The 19,510-nt window shown below is 39.5% G+C and overlaps 1 protein-coding gene across 2 annotated transcripts in view; it reads right to left on the bottom strand.

Annotated features, from left to right (window-relative positions):
• Positions 1-935: 935 nt before the first annotated feature.
• AAAS (aladin WD repeat nucleoporin) overlaps positions 936-19,510 on the bottom strand; it is a 106,819-nt gene continuing 88,244 nt past the window's right edge. Inside the window, exons 15-17 of one of the 2 annotated variants that reach the window (XM_033939387.1) lie at positions 14,056-14,137; positions 3,075-3,159; positions 936-1,254 (exon numbers count right to left, since the gene is read on the bottom strand). In XM_033939387.1, coding sequence (XP_033795278.1) covers positions 1,111-1,254; positions 3,075-3,159; positions 14,056-14,137 — 311 coding nt within the window. In that variant the 3' untranslated portion in view covers positions 936-1,110. The remainder of the gene's footprint in view (positions 1,255-3,074; positions 3,160-14,055; positions 14,138-19,510) is intronic. The other variant, XM_033939388.1, reaches the window with a different exon arrangement.

The raw sequence follows: 19,510 nt of genomic DNA, 5'->3' as shown, positions 1-19,510 counted from the left end.
TTTTCCTCGTCTTGCAAAACACTCGCAAACCGGGTTACTCGCAAACCGAGGTTCCACTGTGTATATACATATATATGGTCCTGGTGTAGCCTCCTATTAAAGCCCCTCATTTACTCAAGCATAAAGTTCCTCACTTTTGTAATTTTCTCCCTCCCTCTCCATCCTTTCTTCCAGTCTTAAGAGAAATGCCAACTACCCCCATCCCTTCATCTATGTCATCCCTTACTGTACTCATCAGACAAGCAAGAGTAGCATTATATCAGGCTATCCCCTCTACTTTGCCACTTGGAGCTTTACTGCTGCTTTGAAGCATGCAGGACAATGAACCATCTTGTGCTCAAACAGCAGTTGTCATGAGGAACATCTTCTTGCTGCCTGATTGTAATGAGAGGAGGAATAAGTTATAAATGTTCTGGTGACCAGTCTCTACTTCACTACTTCCATCTCCCATAGTGATTCCATGGGGACCTAGCAACAACACAGAAAAAGACTGGATTCTGTAGCCCTTCCTGTGGTCATGGAATCAATCATGAGTGGAGGCCCTGCTCTAAAGAGGCAGCTTCCAAGTGAAAAAAAATCCCTCAAACCCAACTAATGCGAGCATTTTTAAGATTGTCATTTTATGTCACAGAATTAAAAATGTTGCTTGACATTGTCACAGTTGTATCTAAGGTGTCACAAAGTGAGAGCACAGAAGAGTAAAAAAACAAACAAACAAACCAGTGGTTCCCAAACCTGTCCTGGGGGACCCCCAGCCAGTCAGGTTTTCAAGATATCCTTAATGAATATGCATGAGAGAGATTTGCATACCTGTCACTTCCATTATATGCAAATCTCTCTCATGCATATTCATTAGGGATATCTTGAAAACCTGACTGGCTGGGGATGGTTTGGGAACCAGTGAAACAAACAAAAAAAAAACCCTCAGAGATGAATTCCTTTAAATTACATTATGCTTTGACCAACAATAAACAGTTTTCAGATTAGACTTCCAAAACAGAGTCCTCCTTTTTCAGACACTACTGCATGGAAAACTTAAGCTGTTAATTGTATCCATGTGTGTTGAAATACATATGACACCCATCCTGTCTGTTCTGCTGCTTGTTCCCATCAGTTCTCTGAAAACAGTTCAGGGACATTGCTGCTGTAGACTCTACTCCCTGCCATGGTAGGACTGTAGCTGGGGCTGAAGCGGGGATAATGTGAATTGACAAAGTAAAATGGAACGTGAGTGATGCGCCCAGTAGACCAGCACTGAAGAGACAAAAGGTATTGGAAAAGATTTAGCAAGGGAAATGTAGTGCCGAATGATGTTGCAACTTCCTATGTCAATCTTTAGTATGAGCAAACTTTAAGACAGAACAAGTGCAGAAAGTCTACAAGTTACTTTGAGTTTTGAAACAGCACATTCTTGTACACCAGTCCAATTTCCTTTCATTTCTGGAAGGACCTCCCCTCACCAAGGAAAACAGTTATCAGCTATATCGCATTGCATCCTCTACCTTCATCTTCCATTTTCAAGGTGCAGAAAGGTCATCTGTGGTACAGTTCTCTCAGCAGGTAATTCTCCAAGGCTCTATACCCTTACTAAAGCTAATTTGCAAACATGTTGTGATAAATTACCTGGAATAGAGCCATCCTAATTTCTTAGAAATGTATGTAGCATATGAAGAGAAAATAAAAAGCTCCCGGAAAGGAGAAGGTGAGCTGGAATCCACTAAAGAACTAGTATAAGGGGGAAGTCTCACTCCAGATTTTCTGGGATAAAAACCTGTTGCAGTAGTGGGCAATTTGAGAAGCAGAAACCAATTGGAGTAGCTGTTGAGCACAGAAATTGATATTTGTAAGCCCCTGAGGAAGCCACAAGGGGAAACGGTGGCCCAGCTGGGCTGAAAAGTGCTCAATTCGTCCATATTGATTCAGAATAATTGTAAAACTGGCACATTGAATGGTGGTAGAATTATAAATTATTTTCTTCCTTTTATATATTTAAAGAAAAAGAAAATAGTTTTATAATTAAAAATGAGCTTTTTTTAGACCAATAATTAAAATGGAGCAACCTAAATGAGAAGGACCAATATACATGACATTCAATCAAGTGAAAAAATGAGGACACCCGATGAAATATTCAGTTCTTTCTTAAGAAATGTTCACATATCGATGTCAAATCTTTTTTATTTATCTCTGGAAAAGAAAGTGATATAACTGCAGGTAAACAACAAAAACTTTCCTTGATTTACTCATGAAACAAAAGATATCCACAAAAATGTGTATTCTAACTGAGGAATAAATTAGGACACCCTAATAGCTAGTGTTGGACTGCATTGCTATTGATGTTGCTGGTCAATCAGTTTGAATGATAAAAGTTGCATGTAGTGAAGCTTAATGTGATCGACTGCAAAAATATCACTTCTGATTTGCTGCAAATGCTACACTGCCGATTGGTGAATTTTGATTCAATTTTCACACAAACTCTTATTCCTGTTTATCAAAATCATTCTGATCAATCTGATATAACTAAATAGTCACAGTTACTAAAGAAATACCAGAAATTGCTTGAAATTACATGGAATTATACTTTTCAGACAAAGTTATGTTCAGTTAGTAGCTTAAATTATGGTAACCGAGTCTCAAGTGACTAAATATTTGAATTTCACCACGTGACGCAGGACTTTTGCACACCACTGTATTACCCCTTGTGGTAGTCACATAAGACCAGATGGGCAACAGCAACTGGGAATACATTTCTGCCAACCTCGACCACCAATGATTCTAAGGTAGGCATTTAAGGGGGCAAGAGCTACCTTTAAGGGGTGTGTGGGAGTGTGTGTTGGGGGGGGGTGTCTTAAGCTGGGAGAAGAGTCTGGAAGCCAGGAGGCTCTGCTCTGGTATCCAGGGATAATCAGGATGTGGTTTTGCAACCCAATGCTCCCAGGCAAGTAGTACGGGGATCCCATAGGTTGCTGATTCCAGCAGGGAGTAAAAGTATGGTAAAATGTGAGCTTTTACTACCCCCTTAATGTCTTACAACTTTATCATCAAAACCCATGAACAAAACAATCCATGACACCTACCACTGTGAGGAGAGCTCCCTTTTGAAAACAAGGATGAAAGCTCATCAGCTGAGGCTCAGACCCCTTCTCACCCTGGATAAATCCACTGCAAGGAAAAGAGAAGGAAGTTACCTCTGTGTACCAGTCTGTTGGGTGATTAGTGTGTTAAAGTGGCCTAAACCACAAAAAAGGTCACATTTAAGATTGTGGAAAAATAGACCAAAATATTCCTTTGCTTGTCATCAGTTATTTAAGAATTGTGTAAATCAAACTAACAGATATTTTGCTGAAATAAATAATTTCCTGCAACTTCAAGGGGGGGTGGAGGGGGGGCGTGGCTTAACGCGAACACAAGATGGATGTGTGATCGCAATGCTCCTCTACATCTAGGCAACGGTTTAAAAAAAAAATTTATCCCCTTATTGCTGAATTCAGGAAAAAACAAGTGAAATTGAAATTGTGGCAGACAAATATTGACCTCCTCCGCCGAAATCGATACAGATCCTGATAGAGGAGAGCCGAAAATAAGATTGCCGGTTTTTTTTTACTCAGCGCTAGATCGGCACGACATCGGGGCAGATAACTGACAGAGAAAAAAATCTATCAACGGAGACAATTTAATACCGCTGGTATTGAGGAAAGACTTGAAGGGAAGGAAACAGTGAGGCAGTTGGTTTTTTTACTGGTTTTTCGTTGTGTTGATGTGGCACGAAGATGAGGAAGGGCTGTTGAAAATTTGAACTGAATAACAGTGAAGGAGTTAAAGAGAGACTGATCTTAGTGTGAAGCCGATGTCAGCTGATTTCTAGAGCTGTGGCGGTTTGATGCAGCCCTCTCCTGCCGGCGCTGAGTCGGAAACCTGGGAGCGGTGAGTCAAGAAGATCAATTAATCCTTCGCCGGTTTCTTATTTATGGGGAGAAACATTGAGGGCAAGAAACTGGAAGGAGTGAAGGCAGACTATTGAGCATTAAATTGGCCAAGAACAGAAAAGATAAAAGGGGAGTTTCAGTTTGATTTCTGTGAAGGGCTGGTGCCTGTCAAAAATATGGCAGTTTGATGTAGCCCTCCCCCACCGGTGTTAAAGCAAAGCCCTGAGGAAAAAAAAAACAACAAAAAAAACCCAATTGTTTTCTTCTGTGCTGAATAGCATCAAAAATAACTGTGGAGAAATAAAATAGGCGGAAAACTGTGGCAACTGATTCTACCACCTGACGAAACTAAAATAAAGCTCTCAGGGAATAAATGCCAAAAGAAAATCTGTTATTTCCTCACTGGCAAAACAGAGAAAAATTAAGTGTGCTTTTTTTTTTTCTCAATGCTGAAGAGATATTGAGGGCTGAGATCTCCAAAGAGCCGAACGATAAAAATTAAAAAGAGGCTTGAGGACCACGGAAAACTGACATTGAAAAGCCGAAGATAAAAGGAAAAAGATAAAAGCTTCCTCAATTTAAACTAATTTTGTGAGAGAACAGTGCCTGTCAGTCTAAAATTAAGGCAGTTTGAAATTGCCCTCCTCTGCTGTTTTTGAAGAGGGTAAGGAGCTGATTTTTTTTTCTATACTGTGTGAAAAAAAAAAAAAAAAAAGAAAACTGGTAAAAGTGTGCCAATTGAAGCTACCCTCCAACGAAAATAGACAGGAATCCTGAAGGAAGGGATCAAAAAAAAAAAAAAAAATTTGCTATTTCCTCAACAACATAGCATCGAAGACGAGTCATTGAACATAAAGATTGTGGACAAAGTAAAATCTGTAAAAATATAAAAATAAGTTCAGGAATATGACAAGTACCAGACAAAATAAAAATGAGGCTGGTATGTCAGCAAAAAGACAGAAGCAGGATCAAATTACACCAAGTAAGATCCCACTTCCTGCTGAAGAACCTGATATATTGAGTAAAACAGAAGTTATGGAAGAACTAAGACAAATTAAACAAATGCTTAAGGAAACTGTGACCAATATGAAGGAAGAAATACTAAATATTCATAGACAAATGGAAGTAAATAATAAAAGAACAACTGTCTTAGAAACAAAAATGGAGGTCATAGAAGGTGAAGCAAACAGATGCAAAAATGACAGTCTGGAACTGAATAAATTGAAAGATCAACTGGAAGACTATGAAAATCGAGGAAGAAGAAAAAATATTAAACTTTTTGGAATATAAGAAAATTTAGAAGGGAAAAATACTATACAATTTCTAGAGAACTTAATTCCAAAAATACAACAACTGGATTTAAAACAACCACTAGAAATAGAAAGAGCGCATAGGATCCCAGTAAAAAATGTAGAAAATCAAGGCAGGCCAAGACCACTAATATTCAAAATGCTTAGATACCAACAAGCATTAGAAATATTAAATGCTGCCAAAAAAGACAAAAATCTAAATTACAAAGGATCCAGAATATGGTTTTTGCCGGATTTTGCTAAAAATACAGCAAATAAAAGAAAGAGACTATTAGACATGAGACCGCAATTAAAAGAAAAAGGATATAAATACGGATTATATTATCCGGCAAAAATGAGAGTATCATCTGGAGATAAATCTTTATATTTTGAAGATCCTGAAAAACTAAAAGCCTTTCTTTCAAAATCAGAACCTATGACATTTTAAAATAAAATATCAAGATTGGTTTTGATGACATTGAGAAAAATTATAAAAATATGAGTCATTGAAATACTGAAAAAAAACAAACAAAAAAAAAACATGAACTAAAGAAAAGACAATAAAATTATAAAGAGATAAAGTATAAGATATAGGAAAAATATCAATACCATATTAAATATATGTTTAAGATATAAATTTATGATGTAAACTATAATACTACATTAATGAAATGATAAGAATAAAAATAACTAAAGATATTATAGGTTAATATAGATAGATAGAAGGGGATATTGATAGAATATTAGTTGCCTAGAGGGGAGGAGGATGTTTGGGTTGCATTTCCAATGTGTGTCCTTAAGCAGTCATTATATTGGGTGGGAAAGGGAGGGAAAAAGATGGTATTTATTAGAATGATTAAGGAAAAAGTAAATAAGGGATTGGATACTTCAAGGGTAAATATGTGTGTCACAGGTAAAATTTTTTGGATTTTAAATATGAAAGAAGAGGAGAAAAAGATTATACTGATAAGTTTTAAAATATATAATGTCTTTTAAGATATATTCTATTAATGTCAATGGCCTGAATCATGTAATTAAAAGAAAAAAGGTATTAACATTTTTAAAAAAGCAAAATGCGGATATTTACTGTCTGCAGGAGACCCATCTTAATACAAAAGAATCACAGAAACTAACGGGTGGGTGGGTAAAAGAATGTTTTTTTGCTCCAGCAGAGGGTAAAAAAGCAGGGGTAGCAATTCTTATAAATAAAAAATGTATGGCCAAGATTAAGGTAATAAATTCAGACCCACATGGAAGATGGATACATGTTGACATAAGTATGGGAAATAATGCCCTGACGTTGTTTAATATATATGCCCCTAATTCGAATCAATCAGAATTTTTTAAAAAGTTACAGAATATGATGTTACCACTGGCTGCTTCTAATTTAGTGGTGGCTGGAGATTTTAATGCTGTAATGGATCCATTATTGGATAAAAAACCAGGTAAAAGTATAAAATCTTTAGGTTTAGATAATTTGGCTCAATCATGCGATTTGAAAGATATATGGCGTATTCTTCATTTTAATGATCAGGAGTTTTCATTTTGTTCACAGGTTAATAAATCATTTTCAAGAATAGATTATATTTTTGTTTCAACAAATAAGGTGCAACAGGTGATTAAAGCTTCCATAGATCCTATTATTATTTCGGATCATGCGGGAGTATGGATAGAATTACAATTAGATCAATTGGAAAAGAGTAGACCTCTTTGGAGATTTGATAATGCACTGCTTGTGGATGATAAATTTTTGGAAAATTTTAAAACACAAACTAATGATTTCTTTCAAATTAATTTAGTGGAGGATACATCTATTGAGAATGTATGGGATGCATTTAAAGCAACTATGAGGGGTAATATTATATCATATTCAGCTTTTATTAGGAAACAGATTAAAATGCAATATATAGAATTAGAAAAAGAAATCAAAATATTAGAAGCTAAATTGGTAAGCAAATGGGAAAATGAGATATTGCAAGCTCTTTTGAAAGCAAAAGGTAAATATAATGAATTAACTTCAAAAATGATAAGAAGAGATTTGTTTTCCAAACAAGCAGTGTATTATGGAAATTCTAATAAGGCGGGAAGATTATTGGCAAATTATCTTAAAGCAAAAAAAAGAAGAACTAATATAAATGGGATAAAAGATGATAATGGTATAATAACAAACCAAACAAATATAATTTTAAAACAATTTCTAAAATTTTATAAAGACCTATATTCTTCCGAGCCTTATTTGGGGAGACAAAAAGATGGTAAAAATTTTTTAGATTCAATTAATGGACCTAAGATTCCTGATTATATAAAACGGAGTTTAGATGAACCTATATCATTAAAAGAATTAGAAACAGCATTGAGATCTCTTAGAGTTGGATCCGCTCCAGGTGGTGATGGTTATACAGTAGAATTTTATAAAACATTTCAAAATGTCCTTTCCCCACATTTACTAAATTTATATCAAACACAACTTATAAAAGGTGATATTAAAGGTACTATGGCTGAATCAATAATAATTGTTTTGCCTAAGCCAAATAAAGATCCTACTTTGGTTTCAAACTACAGGCCTATATCTTTAATAAATGTGGATAATAAACTTTTGGCGAAAATTTTGGCTTTGAGATTAGCCAAAGCTCTCCCACATATTATAGATATGCATCAGACGGGTTTCGTTGCTAAAAGACATTCCTCTAATAACTCTATAGATTATTGTTTCATATGTTAAATATATAAAAAAAAATGGATGAATCGACTTTTACAGTTTCCTTGGATGCAGAAAAAGCGTTTGATAGGGTAGAATGGAATTTTATGTATCAGGCTTTAGAATGGTTTGGTATAGGTTCTGGATTTATACAAATGGTAAAAACTTTGTATAGCTTCCCGATTGCAAGATTAAATATTAATAATATGATATCTGATGGTTTTCAATTGCAGAGGGGAGTTAGACAAGGTTGTCCTTTATCTCCCTTGTTATTTGATGTTGTATTAGAACCCTTATTGTTAGCAATACAGCAAAAAAGGGGGATACAGGGTATTCCATATTCAGATATGGAATATAAAATTTCAGCTTATGCTGATGATATTTTACTTTATTTGAGAAATCCAGAGTCTACCTTATCTTCTTTATTGGAATTAATTGATAAGTTTGGCAATTTTTCAGGTTATAAAATTAATTGGAATAAATCTGAAATTATACCTTTAAATGTTCATTGTGTAAAAGGATTATTTGACGCTTTTCCGTTCATATGGAAAGAAGAAGGATTTAAATATCTTGGCATTCAAGTTAAAAATACAATTGAAGATACTGTAAAAGAGAATGAAAAATTTGTATTAAAAAAAGTTACGGAGTTATGCGAGCAATGGAACCCATTACATATTTCTTGGTGGGGGAGAGTTAAAACTATTAAAATGATGATGTTGCCTGTAGTTTGCTACCAAATGAGTATGATACCTATTTATTTTCAGGGGTCCTTTTATAAAAAGCTTAATAGCATTTTAACAAAATTTCTTTGGCTTAGTAAAACACCTAGAATAGCTTTAGTAACTTTGCAAAAATCAATTAAGGAGGGAGGGGTAAATTTTCCAAATTTTTATAGGTACCATCAAGCCTATATTCTACGTCAGGGTATGTATTGGATCCTCCCAGAACTTATAGATAATGCACCAGATTGGTTGTATTTGGAATGGCGCCTTATGTTTCCCCTAAATTTAGTTCACCTTCCAAGTATTAACATGCCTAGAAGATATAGAGAAAATAAAATGCTAATGGATACTTGGAAAACATTGAGGTTTATTAATAAATTAACACCTATCCCAATAAACAAATCAACTAATCAGTCTCTATGGATAAACTCCAAGATCAAAATTGGCGGGGTACAAATCCTTTGGAAGAACTGGATTATTGCGGGCATTAGATCTCTAGACGATGTTATTTCAGAAGGTAAACTGCTGGAGTTTTCACAGTTGCAACACAGATTTGGTCTTAGTAAAACACAAAGTTTTAAATGGTTGCAATTGAAGCAGGCCATTCAGGTTGGGTTCCCTGAATGGAAAACATTGAATAATCAATATAGTTTAAAGTTCTTATGTTTTCAAGCAGACTTCCTAGGACATCAAGCCGCATTGTGGTATAAATTAATATCTGGATATTTGAATAAAAAACCAAAAAATGGTCTAAGAGACATTTGGAGCATTGAGATTAAGCATCAAATTACTGCATCTCAATGGCCACTAATTTGGTCTTGGAGAATGAGATGTACAGTGTCAGCATCTATGAAACAAACTTGGTTCTTTTTATTACATAGAGCTTTTTGGACCCCTACACGTTTGCAAAAATTAGACAGTTCTAAGTCCAATAAATGCTGGCACTGTAATCTAGAACCAGGGACGTTAGATCACTTACTGTATCATTGTCCCTACATTAAAAGTTTTTGGAATTCAATTTGGCCACAAATTAATAAATTGATGGAAAATCATATAGCAATATCATATGATACAGTATTATTTGGAATGATGATGAGAAAAAAAAGTCAAATTTCACCAGAAAATAACAAGCTTTTATTAATTATGACAGGAGTTGCCATTCAGCTTATAACCAACAATTGGAAGAATTATAATAATCTAAATTATACATTTTGGTGGAATACAATATGTCATATATTCAAAATGGAAAGAACAATAGCAATACAAAGAGGGACATATATTAAATTTATAAAAATATGGGGGCCATTGACAAAATACTGCAATGAATAAATAATAATTTTTCTTCTTCTTTTCTTCTTTTAAATATCTTCTTTTGTGACACACATAGGGGGGGCAGTGAAAATAATTTATACATAATAGGATATAATATGATATACAATATGTAATGTATGATTGAAAAGTAATAGAAGGGTGGGGTGAGGGAGAAGGGATAAAAATATATTTAGAATATGATGTATTAGATATAAAAGTGATATTGTGTATTCATCAATTGTATTTTAATATTTTGTACACTTTATGTAAAACTTGAAAATAAAAAATAATAATTAAGGGGGGGTGGAGGGGGAACTGCCAGAAATGCACAAACATAACCATGCTATAAGCAGTGAGATGCCTTTGCTCCAAGTTAAGTATAGTGACAATATTTCAATTCTTTTTATACAAGTTGCTGCACAATTTTCTCCCTCCCAGAATTTACAGGAAATTAAGTCCTCCGTGAAAAGCAATGAAAGCAAACTGATGATCTTTAATCTTAAAATCACCATGTAGCATCATGGGAACATTACCACCATTTATTATTATCCTAGGATCACATTGGGCCTACCAATTATCTATTTACTCCTCAGCTTCCTGGGCATCCATTACTTTCTTTCTGTTGGTTAAGTTTATTCTACAGAACAATTTTCTGAAGAAACGGCATTCGTCTATCAAATTCACCGAGAGGATCTTTGTTGAGAAAGCATCATTTATTATTTATGACCATCTCTGTGAAAATGTGACTAAAGTAGTGGATCCAAAATGTTGAGAATGTCTGTGGCAGGTAGGAGTGCGCATGCGCGCCTAGGGTTCTGTTTTCCCATAACGCTATTCGTTGTTGTTGCTCCCCCCTGCCGCACCCAAACCCCCGTTGACCCTACAACCCGACCGTCCCTCTCCTTCACCCCAATTCTTCCTCTTTCCTTTCTCTCCCCCACATATGCAGCATCCATCCTTCCTCCCCTCTCACCCATCTCCCTGTGCAGAACCCTTGCCCAGCTTCTATCCCTCCCTCCCTCCCATCCCTTGTGCAGCAGAACGCTTGAGCACCTGCCACGCAGCCGAACCGCCAAACCCCCGCTGACCCTCCATCCTTCCCTCCCATCCGAACCCCACCAACTGAGACCATAAATACTTTTCTGCAGAGCAGTGTCGGGCCAGCAGCACTCTAAACAGGCTACTTCACAGCCTTCTCACTGGGGCCTTCTGTGTGCCGCGTTACTGATGCATCATCAAAGAAGAACGTGCAGTAGTGTGCTCTCTTTAGGCAGAGGGTGCAGGATTTTCAAAAACCCGCGTTAAAGACATGGTCTGCTAACGCAGCCCCTTTGACAGTGAATCTAAAAGAGCGAGACGTTCTAAAAAAACCCAAAAACCCCCGCATGCAAATAAGGTCTGCGGACAGCAATAAAAATTTGCTAAATTTGCATATGACCATTGCTGGTGACAGCAATAGGCACATGTGCAGAAAAAACACGTCAAGACCCCCCCCCCAAAAAAACAACCCCCAAACAAAACGCAACAACAGTTTGAGAGATGTTCAGTCTCTCCCACTGTCAACCAATAAATGCCTCCAGCAGCGGGTGAGATGCCCACACTCTCCTGCTGCACTAAATTCCCCGTCACGACTGACCTGACCCTCCCTTGCTCGGTATTTTTTAAGAATCCACCGGAGGGCTCATTTCAATGTTGAAGAGCCTATTTGCATGTCAGTGGTGGAGACTGCTAAAATCCTCGCCAAAGCTGGAGATAATCCCTTCTGATAATCCGTTGCTAAACTGTGTACAGGCTAAACTGCCGGAAAACTGTTTAGCGACAGTGTTAAAGTTTTGAATCTGGCTCTCAGTATGGACATATCACCATGAATCAACAAAAGGTTTATGAGTAGGTAAAAAGGTTTAAAGTGGGAAGAACAGGTGTAACCGATGAAGGTCGTTCTAGTCACCCCTCAATATCGCACACATAAGAGCACAATGACAGGGTGCATGCCTTGATTAGAGAAGACCGACATAACGGTGTCTCAATTAGCTGCAAATTTGGATATCAGCTATGGCTCTGCATTTGCCATAATGCACGAAGACTTGGGATACAAGAAAGTCTGTGCACGATGGGTTCCCAAACAACTTACTGATCTTCACAAGCAACAGCATGTGGATGTTGCATTTCTCCTCTTTAAGAGGACCACAATATATCACCATCCCAAACAATAAACCCAAAGGGGATAGGATAATAGATTTAACCAAATGTTTCTCTAAATAACTCAATGAATCCTCAGAAAAAACTTGTATACACAAACAGCTCCAAAGAGCATAAGACAAAATATTTGCCTCCACCTTACATTTAAAGCATAGAGAAGATTCTACATAGCCTGCATGATGAATTTTTATCTAAGAAAAATAGGCTTGAATTATCGAGCAAAAGTGACATTCCTTATAATAGGCACTGTCTACCAACATTCCATAGATCTTTTCAGACAGCTGGATTGTTATGAGACTTACATATGAATCCCCAAAATTGATACACAATCTTGGTTACAGAAGAAAAAAGTGCATAGAAGCTCTGTCAAATCAAGAGAACAATTCTGATGAAGCATTTGGGTGTCAATGTGCTACCAGCTTGTAAGCAAACACATCCCAGGACAAAATGCCAGGAATTTGTTGCACCAGATGGAGAGAACATCACTAAGATGTAAAAACTTATATTGGGTTCATCTCTGGAACAAGAAGTTCTCCATGCCTGGCAAGAAGTTTAAATTCCCCCAAAGGGGCAGAAAATCAGTTCATTGTGGATTCTTATTCAAAAGATTTAACAGGTATCTCCAGGCTGCACGCAATGGTGTTGAGTATTGTGGCACAAATGTTTGAGGTAGTGATCCCCAAGCAGCATGTAGCAGAAAGTGAAGATGAAAAGGGTAAAAAAAGGTTCACTCTAAATTCCAAGGAGTAAAATCTTTTGTCAAACACCCAATCTTTTAAGTGGAGGAGGAGACAGGCATATTATATGTGGCCAAAATGGGGAGACTGAGGCCTCCCGATGCCCAATTACCATACAAGAATTCCAATCTAAGGGAAGGATGTCTTCCCTTCTAGAGATATTTTATCAACAATCAATGTAGGAGTCAGAGATCATGATGAGTCATCCACAGAGGTACGTATTGCAGTAGATTAAGCAAGCAAGGGAAAAGCAACATCCTATAAAGACTAATCCTCCCAGAGAGTGACAATTGTAGGTAGTTCCATATAGCAAACTGTTTAGTGTAAGCCAAAAGAACGGTAATATTATGTTAGTAAAGGGAGCAAGGATTTGTAGTAACCTGGATGCCTAATTATTTGAAAGCTCCCAGTGTCCATTTTAATGGAAAATACCCCTCCCAATTTCTATACAGAACATGAGAAGTAGGCATAGCTTCGGACTTGTGCATATTTAGTTGGAAGCCAGAAAATGCCCCATATTCCTTCAAACTTTCTAACAATATCAGAAGAGAAATCTTAGGTTGAGTGACATGGAACAATAAGAGGTCTGCAAAAGCTGAGCATTTAAAATCCAGACAACTAACTTGAACTCCCACAATTTCTAGGGCTGGCCATAAGTTCTCTAATCAGGGGGTTCAAAGTGAGTTCAAACAAATGTGGAGAGAGAGGGCATCCTTGCCGAGCGCCTTTATGTCTAAAAACAGGTCAGAGGCTCCACTATTAACCCACAAGAATGCCCAATATACAAGGCATCAATTGCAGTGTAAAAATTACCAATAATAGAATGCCCCTCAAACTCCCAATCAACCTGGTCAAACATCTTTTCTGCATTGAAGCCGATTAGTAACGATAATAATAATAACTTTATTTTTTCCATATCGCCACAATCTTGCGACTTTCTAGGCGGTTTACAGTGAAGACAGCTGGACAATCAGCAAATTACAGAATACAAATAGGGAAGATGTCACTGAACAGTCAGTGATTACAGAGTACGATTAGCTGATTATAATGATAAACCTGCACTTATAAACTACATGGGGATACATCTTTTTATTAAAGGGTGCTATAAGTATCTCAAATGTGTTGTTACGGAACTATAATGCTAAAGTTCTGAGAGCGGACATATGATCTACTTACCAGGGTAGGAGCTCAAACACAGGACTATTCCGTGTTCTGAAAACAGCTAAGACTGTTCGGCTTCTCTCTACTGTAGGATCCCCTGTAAAAAGCCAAAAACACAACTAGAACTACGATTAGCCAGCTTGCTTTCACCAATTTATTTTCAGGTACATGTGAAACAAGCCACAAAGACACTTACAAGATGCCCAAGAGAACAAGTGACAGCTAGCAATGTTAGGCTAACACATAAGCATTGCTAACTGTCAACAAGCACCTTAAAAAAAAAAAAAAGATTCTTATATTAGATACGAGTTCCATGACATTAAGGATAGAATAATCCAGTTCTGGTTTTACCCCAGTACCATCTGTGAATTTACCAATACAATTTATCTACTACACACAAAACTACAAGGCCATAGAGAGCACTAGCTTGGTCTGTGTTTAACGACAATACCAAATTCCTTAGAAGCAGGTAATTTACATGGGGTCATTAAACACAGTACCTAATCTATTTAAGGGAAGATTAGGTACTTACCTTGATAATCTTTCTAGTAAATAAGCACATCATTCTTGAACCTGTGGGTTGTGTACCGCTGATCGTGAGATCTGGTGAAGACAGACTCATTTACATTTTTCTGTTCCGCTTACCGCCACTCTGGGCTGTCCTGCAATTCCTCAGTTCCTATCAAAGCAGATGGTCGGCCTCAGAGAAGAAAACATTAACAGGGAGGGGTACATGGATGCTCCCCAAGAAACAAGTCTGTTCTGCTCATATTACAACATTTAACATGAAATGAATCATGCATAACAATATAACGAGGTGGGTGAGGAAATGTCGTCACTCCAAGGAATGGCAGCATAATTTTTGAGCTCTGTAGAGGCTTTTATTTGAATGTGAATTAACGGCTTCCCACAAGCAAATTTGATATCCCATGGGGGTATTGGCGATGCATGAATGTATGGCGAGCCAAAAGAAGCTGGAAAAATATAAATTTACAGGAGGAGTGAGGACTAGAACGCGATACAGAGTTAAACAAAATGGCGCAGAAACCCGCGGCATTAGCGAACACGGACTCTTCTGCTCCTGCTTCCGTGGCGGAACCCTCGTCCCATAAAGCCATGGAATCGTGATTTAGAGAATTGAAGGAGTTGATGGTTGGAGTACATGACGATGTAAAGGCAGCCCTGGCTGAGCTCTGGGCGGAGGTGGTAGAGGTCGGAGGAAGAGTCGCTGCCTCAGAGGAGCATATGGTGCACATGGTGGTGGATCTCCAGGAAACCAAGGCCGTTGTGGAGCAGACTGCGTCTAGTCTGAATGAACTGCAAGCACAAATTGAATATCTAGAAAAAAGATCCTGGCACAGTAACTCATGATTCAAAGGGATCCCATAAGGACTGTAAGCAGGTCATACTAGACTTCTGCATTCAGCTGCTTAGTCTGGAAGGGACCGTGGGACCAACCTCTATTACACTCCTGCGGGCGCATAGAAATTTGGGGAAAATGGAAATGTCTGTTGCAAAGAGGCAGGGGTACCATGTCCAACAATTGGGGACCTGGAAAATAATTGAAAAAAAAAAAAAATTAGCTGCCTTATAGGGCACATTTTGTGAATGATTTCAGGAGAATTGGGGTTTTGCTATGTATTGAGTTACATGGATCAGTCCAGACTTTCACTAGCATTGAGGGGCATGGGAGGGGTGTGTGTGATGGTATCAATAACTGTTTTTTGAGTAGAGATTGGGATGCCTGCAGTATGGACAGGCTATCCTACCTATATGATGACAGTGGGAAGAACATATAGCTTATCATGGGGAATATTGTTGTCTCTTCAGATATATACCGACTTTCTTTGGCCGCTGAGCGGCACAAGCAGGAGCACGATTTGGCGCTGCTGCTCGGTGCTGAGCAGCTTCCTTTCTGGCTCCCGCAGCTTCCTTACTTGATAACCTGCGCCACCAGGGAATTCACTTTTGGCGGAATAAACAGCTGATGAAAATCAGTGTCCATCGGGTAAAGCTTCATCATGGCCTTCGCTACCCGAAGGGGCCCCTCCAAGACCTCCCAATGGTCTGTCAGCATCTTAATAATATCCATATGGGAGGGAAAGCATGTGGTGTTAGCCTCAGTGCTGCTGATAAGTGAACACTGGGTAGTAGAGGTCTGTAGAGGTGCTATGTTTAATTCTTGGAGAGACTCTGTAATCTCCAAAAGCGCTGTGGGCTTAAATAGCCTGCAGTCAGGTCCTCTCCAAGATACAGAGCTGCACCTGATTGGGACTTGACCCTCCTAGTCGTGATGCAAAATCTCCTAGTACCGAGGACCCACACCAGGAAAGTAAAAAGAGATACAGAAAGCACAGTTACTTACCGTAACAGGTGTTATCCAGGGACAGCAGGCAGATATTCTTGACTGATGGGTGACGGCACCGACGGAGCCCCGGTACGGACAATTTTAGAGTGATTGCACTCTAAGAACTTTAGAAAGTTCTAGCTCGGCCGCACCGCGCACGCGCGAGTGCCTTCCCGCCCGACAGAGGCGCGCGGTCCCTCAGTTAGTATAAGCCAGCTAAGAAGCCAACCCGGGGAGGTGGGTGGGACGCAAGAATATCTGCCTGCTGTCCCTGGATAACACCTGTTACGGTAAGTAACTGTGCTTTATCCCAGGACAAGCAGGCAGCATATTCTTGACTGATGGGTGACCTCCAAGCTAACAAAAAGAGGGATGGAGGGAAGGTTGGCCATTAGGAAAACAAATTTTGCAAAACAGATTGGCCGAAGTGTCCATCCCGTCTGGAAAAAGCATCCAGACAATAATGAGATGTAAAAGTGTGAACTGAGGACCAAGTAGCAGCCTTGCAGATTTCCTCAATAGAAGTGGAGCGGAGGAAAGCTACAGATGCTGCCATTGCTCTGACTCTATGGGCCGTGACAGAACCTTCCAGTGTCAGTCCGGTCTGAGCATAACAAAATGAAATGCACGCTGCCAGCCAATTAGACAACGTACGTTTAGAAACGGGACGTCCCAATTTATTTGGATCAAAGGACAGAAAAAGTTGAGGAACTGATCTGTGGGGTTTCGTACGCTCTAGATAGTAAGCCAGAGCCCTTTTACAATCCAAAGTGTGTAAAGCTTGTTCTCCAGAATGAGAATGAGGTTTTGGAAAGAAAACAGGGAGAACAATGGATTGGTTGAGATGGAATTCAGATACAACCTTAGGGAGAAACTTTGGATGTGTACGCAGAACCACCTTGTCATGGTGAAAAACCGTAAAGGGAGGATCTGCGACCAGTGCATGAAGCTCACTGACCCTCCTGGCAGAGGTAAGGGCAATAAGGAAAAGCACCTTCCAAGTAAGAAACTTGAAAGGAGAGGTAGCCAAGGGTTCAAATGGAGGCTTCATTAAAGCAGAAAGAACCACATTGAGATCCCAGATAACAGGAGGGGCTTTAAGAGGTGGTTTCACGTTGAAAAGCCCACGCATGAACCTGGACACCAGGGGATGAGCTGAGAGAAGTTTTCCATGGACTGGCTCATGAAAAGCTGAAATGGCACTGAGGTGGACTCTGATGGACGAAGACTTAAGGCCAGAGTCAGACAAAGAGAGCAAATAGTCCAACAACGTCTCCACTGCCAGGGAAGTGGGATCAAGATGATGAAGAAGACACCAGGAGGAAAATCTCGTCCACTTCTGATGGTAACATTGCAGAGTGGTTGGTTTCCTGGAGGCATCCAGAATGGAACGAACAGGCTGAGATAAGAGAGTATCATGAGATGTCAGCCCGAGAGATACCAAGCTGTCAGGTGTAGAGACTGGAGGTTGGGATGAAGGAGGGTTTCCTGCTGTTGCGTAAGCAGAGAAGGAAACAGAGGAAGAAGAAAAGGTTCCCTGGAACTGAGTTGAAGTAGAAGGGAGAACCAATGTTGCCTGGGCCACCTCGGAGCAATCAGAATCATGGTGGCTCGTTCCCTCTTGAGCTTGAATAAGGTTCTCAACATTAGAGGCAGAGGAGGGAAGGCGTACAGGAACAGATTCGACCAGTCGAGGAGAAAAGCATCCGCTGTCAGACGGTGAGGAGAGTAAAGTCTGGAGCAGAAGAGGGGCAGCTGGTGATTGTGAGGAGCTGCAAAGAGGTCTATCTGAGGAGTGCCCCATTGAGTGAAGATAGACTGCAGAGTTATAGGATCGAGTGTCCACTCGTGAGGCTGGAGAATTCTGCTGAGTTTGTCCGCTAAAGAATTCTGTGTTCCCTGAATGTAGATAGCTTTCAGGAAGAGATGGTGATCTATGGCCCAATTCCAGATCTTTTGGGCTTCTTGGCATAGAAGGCGAGAGCCTGTCCCACCCTGTTTGTTGATGTAGTACATCGCAACTTGATTGTCTGTGCACAACAAGAGGACCTGAGGAAAGAGAAGATGTTGGAAAGCCTTGAGGGCATAAAACATCGCTCTGAGTTCCAGGAAATTGATTTGATGCTTCTTTTCCTGGGCTGTCCAAAGACCTTGAGTCTGGAACTCGTTCAAGTGAGCTCCCCATGCATAAAGAGAGGCGTCGGTGGTGATAACCAGGTGATGAGGGGGCTGATGGAACAGAAGACCTCTGGATAGATTTGAGGATACCAACCACCATTGAAGAGACTGACGAAGAGATGATGTCACAGATATGTGTCGTGAGCAAGGATCCGTCGCTTGGGACCACTGAGTAGCAAGGGTCCATTGAGGAGTGCGTAGGTGAAGACGTGCGAGGGGCGTGACATGAACTGTAGACGCCATGTGCCCCAAGAGTACCATCATTTGCCTGGCTGAGATGGAAGGCAGTGAAAGTACCTGTTGACATAGAGACTGAAGGGTCTGAAGACGATTGGATGGCAGGAAAGCTCTCATGAGGAGTGTGTCCAGGATCGCTCCAATGAATTGAAGTCTCTGAGTAGGGATGAGATGAGATTTGGGTAGATTGATCTCGAACCCCAGAATTTGTAGAAACAAGATGGTTTGGTTGGTGGCCAGAAGAACTGCTTGAGCGGATGTGGCCTTGATTAACCAGTCGTCCAGGTAAGGGAAGACCTGGAAGTGATGAGAGCGTAGAAATGCCGCTACCACAATGAGACACTTGGTGAAGACCCTTGGAGAGGAGGCAAGGCCGAAGGGCAGCACCTTGTATTGGTAATGAGAATGATTGATCATGAAGCGTAGGTACTGTCTGGAAGCCAGATTTACTGGTATGTGAGTGTACGCTTCTTTGAGATCGAGGGAACATAGCCAGTCGCCTTGATTGAGAAGAGGATAAAGAGTGGCCAGAGAAAGCATCTTGAACTTTTCTTTGACCAAATATTTGTTGAGATCGCGGAGATCTAGAATGGGTCTGAGATCTCCTGTTTTTTTGGGGACTAAAAAATATCGGGAGTAGAACCCCTGCCCCTGCTGGTCTAGGGGAACTTCTTCTATGGCATTTAGAAGAAGGAGGGATTGAACCTC

The sequence above is a fragment of the Geotrypetes seraphini genome, chromosome 3 (assembly GCF_902459505.1).
Source record: "Geotrypetes seraphini chromosome 3, aGeoSer1.1, whole genome shotgun sequence".
NCBI lineage: Eukaryota > Metazoa > Chordata > Amphibia > Gymnophiona > Dermophiidae > Geotrypetes > Geotrypetes seraphini.
Note: the sequence above shows the minus strand (reverse complement) of the source record. Positions and strands in the feature narration are given on the sequence as shown.